Source organism: Engraulis encrasicolus, chromosome 21 (assembly GCF_034702125.1).
Source record: "Engraulis encrasicolus isolate BLACKSEA-1 chromosome 21, IST_EnEncr_1.0, whole genome shotgun sequence".
NCBI classification, from domain to species: Eukaryota; Metazoa; Chordata; class Actinopteri; order Clupeiformes; family Engraulidae; genus Engraulis; species Engraulis encrasicolus.
This window is the reverse complement of record NC_085877.1, coordinates 17285884-17292272: the sequence shown is the minus strand read 5'-3', so window position 1 is coordinate 17292272 and position 6389 is coordinate 17285884. Positions and strand designations below refer to the sequence as shown.

General features: G+C 41.8%; 1 protein-coding gene and 1 long non-coding RNA gene across 2 annotated transcripts; both read right to left on the bottom strand.

Annotated features, from left to right (window-relative positions):
* Positions 1–656: 656 nt before the first annotated feature.
* LOC134438086 (uncharacterized) lies at positions 657–2648 on the bottom strand. Its single transcript, XM_063187671.1, has 2 exons — positions 2255–2648; positions 657–1693 (listed from the first exon to the last, which is right to left on the bottom strand). The coding sequence occupies exons 1-2, from the start codon at positions 2646–2648 to the stop codon at positions 657–659; spliced, it is 1431 nt and encodes a 476-aa protein (XP_063043741.1).
* Positions 2649–3577: 929 nt separating this feature from the next.
* Positions 3578–4823, bottom strand: LOC134437579 (uncharacterized). The gene is made up of 3 exons (XR_010032428.1): positions 4569–4823; positions 4372–4462; positions 3578–4139 (listed from the first exon to the last, which is right to left on the bottom strand). It is a non-coding gene; the product is annotated as an uncharacterized LOC134437579 (long non-coding RNA).
* Positions 4824–6389: the final 1566 nt, after the last annotated feature.

The following is a 6389-nucleotide window of genomic DNA, read 5'->3' as shown; positions in this document are numbered from 1 at the left end:
GTCAAAAGGGCTACTACATGCAGGTTCAACTTGGGATGTACTGCACGGGGCTTCAGCACGCCAAGTTGGTCATCTGGAACAAAACGGAGCACCTAGAAATAGAAGTACCCTATGACCAAGGCTTTGTTCAGGAGCGCACGTTCTACTTTTCACACATGCTCCCAAAAATTGTTGATGATTTTGTTGAGGGAAGGTTACAGTTCTGCAGTAAGTATCTCAGCATTGTAAAACCAAAATAAGCTGCCTTATCTAGATGCACAAGGGTGCCTGCCAGCAGATGTCTGGTGTTTAGAAAATGTAAAATTAATGAATGTGATATATGTTTCTTGTACAGAGTTAAAAATAAATGTTGATGAAATGTCAAATCATTATGAAACTACAATCATGTGTTCCCCATCTTCTTTAGAGTGTTGAGCTTACAATTTCTTTTAACACAATTAATTCATAGTACACTCATACTGGACATTAATAACACTAGATTAATTAAACGTTTGTAGAAAATGAAACAAATAGCTTCAACAAGAAAGAGCATGTATTTAATTCTAACATTAAAAAGTGAAGTACAAAACAAGAACACAATAACATCACTATAAAAATCAGTTACAAAATTAACAAATTAACTTACAATATTGTGCACAGGGATACAAGGCAAGATTTTAAACCTCATTAGGCATTCTGATCAGTGGGCTTCTCAGGTTAACTAGGCCAGCACAGATGATCAAGATATTGTCCAGTTTACATGCCATGCTGATTGGAACGGTCTGGGATAAAATTTTAAAGACCTTTAGTCTCTGGATTGCTCTTTCCACATGTATACGGACATTGGCTACTCGCCTGGTTCGCGTTATCTCTTCATTGGTCAACTGCTTTCGCCTGTGGGTGAATGCAGGGATGTTCAAACTGACCTTTCTTTCATTAAGCAGATCTCGAATGGTGAACCCACGGTCCGCCATGACCTCATCACCAGCCCTAAGATAATCAAGGAAACCACTGTCCATGGTGATAAACTTGTCGCTGCTTCTGCCAGCACATGACTCAGATACAAACATGATTAGCCCATTAGGGGCCACAGCGACAAGATATTTCACAGTATTGCGTGATTTATACTGGCTGAACGTGTCACTCCTTGAATCCTGGTTTGTTGCTCTCTGCATGGCACTTTCGGCACAGTCAATGATGCAGGTGGTTCGGGGGTAGTTCCTCTGGAATGGTAAGGGCATGGTGGCACGAATGGTCTCTCTTGGAAGCCAGGGGATCAGGACTTTGAACTGTTCACCCATCACACAAATCCAGTGACTAATCACAATGCTCGCAGTGGATGTAGACACACTGAAACGGTGAGAAATATCTCCTAATATCAAATTTAGTTTTAGCTTCATCAAGGTCATCAGGATTTGGTCTACAACAGGAAGGGTAATTGATGGCTTACTGAAAGGCAACAACGCCGTCACCATGGTGAAAAATTGAACCATGCGCACTCCTGTATACAGCCGAGACCTGGAATCATCAATGACTGTGGTGCTAGTCACAGTAGGATCCTCGCACTGCGTGGCCTTATCTACTTTAACAGACTGAGATGTTGAACAGTATGGGTGGTCAATCAGTGATGGATCCTCCCACTGGGTCTGGGCATCTCTGTATTTTGGTGTGGCAGGCTCGGTCTCGCAGGCAGGCTGACAGGTTTCAGGAGCATCTAAACAGGGGAAGAGAACACATAGCTTACATTAATACACATGTGCAAAAAAAAACCATAAGCTTATACTCTGAGTTGAGTAGTAGGGTCATCTTTCTGAAAACATCAGCTACATAAATTGTACTACAACATTACACTCTCTCTGTCCCACACACACACACACACACACACACACATTTTGAAAACATGACATTTCTTTCATCCATGTAAGTCTACACTTGCCAAAACATCTATAAATAACAAGTGTAGGCAAATTGTAAATTACTTTGACAATACAGACGGCTTGCACATTAACACGTTACTGTTACTGAGAGTTACTGTATGCTACGCCCTACAAACTTCAGGTGAGGTGATGTGACACCAAATGAGCAAGTGAACAGACACTCGGTCGCCAGGTCTCCCATCTCTCCCCTAACATGAACAGGGCAATTTAAATATGAAAGTCCAATGATGGCTTTATACACGGATATGTTGCTTACCCTCATACAGTTAACAAGTTCATAATTTGTTAGCATTTGCGCTAAGCGGAGCTAGCTAGCTAGCTAAAGTTGCTGTACTTACCATCGGATTGAAGTCTACGTTTCTTTGGGGGGACAGGGGTCCGCTCGGTGACTCGCCTCCTCTTCGGCTGGGTTAAGCGACTGTATCCCAACCACAACTCTGGATACGGATTGTCCTCGGTTGGCCTCTTGTCCACAAAGTGATGGGAACACACAAACACGTTGCGGGGTGGCTTCTTTAAATTGAATGCCTTCAGCCAGGCCCGTGATTCTGCGTCGGCATCAGGCTTGCGAAAGAAAGTAAACAAAGGAGGACATGGACATTCCCTCTTTGTGGCTGGTTTGTGGTCAAAACACTCTCGACCTAACCACTCGTTCAGGTGTTTCCTTGAGTTTGTGCAGCCAACCACTGCACACGTAGTTCCCGAACCACTTTTCCTCTTGAAATTTTCCATAACAATGATCTTTTTTTCCCACTGCGTCGATCACGATCAGAGCTAACTTTCAATCGGAGCTCGTTAGAACGGAAGTGGCGGGCATATACAGGGGTAGTTAAGGAAGTAAACCGGAAACGGGTCAAAAACTTGCGTATCGGAGGGAGGTTTACCCAGAGCCATTGATAACAGAGTTACGCCTACCTTTGATCTCGGCGGGAAAGTCACCTAGTGGCTGTGTAGACACGCTCAGACACGCTAAAGTTCTAAACAAACAGAGAGCCGTCATTGACTTCTACTGAGCAGAATAAGCCTTTCTACGGTAAGCATTGAATAAATATGCACACAAACGGGATCCATCCCATTTTTTTAGGTAATTCGTCTAGTACATCTAGGTGATATAAAATACTGTGTTGTTTACACGCTACTGTCGTAGAACTGGTGTGTTTTTAATCACGTTTTGAGGGAAATCACCATTAGCTTAGCCAGGAGCCCGCCACTTACCTATGAGATGCTAACTTTCTTGGTAGCTTTTGACTGTAATCGCAAAAGCGTTGTGTTCATTATTTACACTACAAATATTAATTCGTTAAAAACTAATCACATACACTTGTATGTCTATAGATCTCTAGCAGTGAGACGCAGGCCAGCTTTAGCCTTTATGAGGCTGCATCAGACCTGCCAAAAACATGCATCGTTGCATGCAGGCAGAGTGAAGAGGATCAGGGCAGAGACGTGTAGTCCCTACACACGACTCTGAATCAGTGGCATGGAGCAGGGCCATAGATCTGTCATGTGGACTAAATAAATTATAATTAAAAAAAGACAACAACTGTATAACCAGTACTTGAGTGGGTCAATTATTTTTTTTTAAAAATGTATTTATGTATGTTTTGAACACAGAAATACACTGGATGCTCACTGCTATGGTGCCAAGTTAGACAATAACCTAGTGTGAATATGCATTTTTAATACTGTATACCTTTTGTTATTAACTGTGTGAAGGCATAGCATAATGGTAGAACATCATACAGACACTTGGAATGCTTTGTAAGCATCAAACTGTTGACAGAGCACGACACGCATGAAGAATTCACATAGGCCTAAGAGTAAGGTTTGAGGTTTCTTTTTGCTCAGCGTAACAGTAATACAACAACAAAACTGTACACTTCATAGTTGCAAAACTGAGCTAATGGAACATATTTACAGCAATGCAAGTGATAATGATAAAAAACAAGAAACAGATAGAGCAGTCCAGTTTTGGGTGCAAAACACAGGTAGTGTAACAGATGTAAAGAAACTGGCCATAATACAAACGAAACATCTGGAGTTGTTTTGGAATGGTGATGTGGGAGAAGAAATGGAGCCTATGCAATCCTACAGAGTGTGGAAGGCCAAAACAGGACACAGGCTTGTCAAGTGATCCGGTTTCTGTAGTACCGAGTAGTAGTAGTCTGTAGTATGGAGCCTCTGCAGGTGTCATGCAACTCACAGCACTCCTGAGTGTTGTGCCTGTCAACAACACAGACATGCAGCGGTCATACTCAACGTGTAACATTGAAATAGACAGAAAATTAAAACTGTAAAAGGGGTCTATGCTGCTGTATATGAACAACAAATATCATTATCAGTGAATATGGTACACCTGGAGCAATTAAGTGAAGAACCAGATGAAGGTGGGAGACAAGCTGTATGAAGACGAGCAATGAAATGAAGAATCACATTGTAATAACAATATACACACCATGACTGTGAAGGTGGAAGACAAGGTGTATGAAGAAGGGCCGGAAATCTGTTCAGGGGTCATCAGTCAATGATGAGTGAATATGACACAGCTGGAGCAATGAAATAAAGAAACACATGAAGTTAGGAAGGGCACTGACAATCTGTTCAGGGGTCATCAGTGAAGTAAAGAATCACATAGTAATAATAACAACACACCAAGCAGTGAATGTGGGGAGGGGGCAAGCTGTATGAAGAAGGGCCGGATATCTGTGAATGATGAGTGAACATGACACATCTGGAGCAATGAAATAAAGAAACACATTGTTACAATATACACACCAAGCTGTGAGTGTGGGGGCAAGCTGTATGAGGAAGAGCAATGACAAAGAAACACATGAAGTTGGGAAGGGCACTGACAATCTGTTCAGGGGTCATCAGTCAATGATGAGTGGATATGACACACCTGGAGCAATGAAATAAAGAATCACATGAAGTTAGGAAGGGCACTGACAATCTGTTCAGGGGTCATCAGTCAATGATGAGTGAATATGACACACCTGGAGCAATGAAATAAAGAAACACATGAAGTTCAGGGGTCATCAGTGAAGTGAGGAATCACATAGTAATAATAGCAACACACCAAGCTGTGAATGTGGGGAGGGGGGCAAGCTGTATGAAGACGAGCAATGAAATGAAGAATCACATTGTAATAACAATATACACACCATGACTGTGAAGGTGGAAGACCAGCTGTATGAAGAAGGGCCGGAAATCTGTTCAGGGGTCATCAGTCAATGATGAGTGAATATGACACAGCTGGAGCAATGAAATAAAGAAACACATGAAGTTAGGAAGGGCACTGACAATCTGTTCAGGGGTCATCAGTGAAGTAAAGAATCACATAGTAATAATAACAACACAAATTCAACACAATAATTACCTTAGATTCACAAGGCATCTTACGCATCTTACTGTGTCCCACATGGTAGTAATGACAACAATAGGTACAGCCAGCAGTGTATGCCGAACCAAAGTCCCTAATCAAACACACAAAACAGATGAGTGATAGAGGAGTGATAGACTGGCAGACAAAAAAAATAGACATTAATCCACCACTCATTCAAATCAATCAGAAACTATTTGATTTCACAGAGCTAAAAGGAGAAATACAGGTATACGGCGCATTGTCAATGCGGTGCACATCTGGCTACGGACTGTGCATAGTAGTTCGACTAGCCAACTTCAAAACTGTTCAGCAAACTGTTCAGCAACTGTTCAGCAAACATCCATGGTTTACTCAACAGAAATATATATTTCTCGGTTTCTGAAATACCTGGGGTCATCAACTTCAGTACTTTAATATTCGGGACTCAATTGTAATTTTTGTAGCTAGCCAACACATCCACACGTAAATGCTTACTCGCTACGCTAACCACATGCAGCTACATGCATTCAAATAGCTGGGAAGATCAAACCACGAATGTACACGGGTAATATGGCGTTATATGAATGTGGGAAGTAGAAAACACAGTCGTTTATGATACGGATAGTAGCGCATTGTATAGGATTGTAACGTAGCCACTTGTGAAGTTGGACCGGAGCCAAGCCGCTATGCTAACTTAAGCTACCAGAAGTGGTTATTCATTCCTAAACAGCGTTCGTCTTTAACATCGACATCGCAATTTTCATGCAAACCACATGCAATTACATAATTGAAGGCTATACTTTAGACAACGGATACTGAAACACAGAAAACATTTCGATTTGTTCTCCCATTTATCAACTTCAAGGGCGAAACTTTGATTTTCACATTGGTGGGGACACAAAAGTGCTCCAAGACAAAGATTCCAGAAGCTTTTTTGCATTATCAATCATAGGTTCATGTCATGCAGATGTAGGGCACGGTCTATGAATATGGTCATTGATCCACGTCGATTTATAAGCACGAGCGGTGCTGTCCCCATAGCCTATTTGTTTCAAACGTGTATGACGCGCTATGCCGATTTAATGTCACGCTTTCAAAGACGTTGATTATTG

Bases quoted from the DNA above. Each gene is read 5' to 3' on its own strand.
- LOC134438086 (XM_063187671.1), bottom strand. From the start codon at position 2,648: ATGGAAAATTTCAAGAGGAAAAGTGGTTCGGGAACTACGTGTGCAGTG. The intron at 1,694-2,254 runs GTAAGTACAGCA...TCCCCTGTTTAG, and splicing joins ACGTAGACTTCAATCCGATG to ATGCTCCTGAAACCTGTCAG.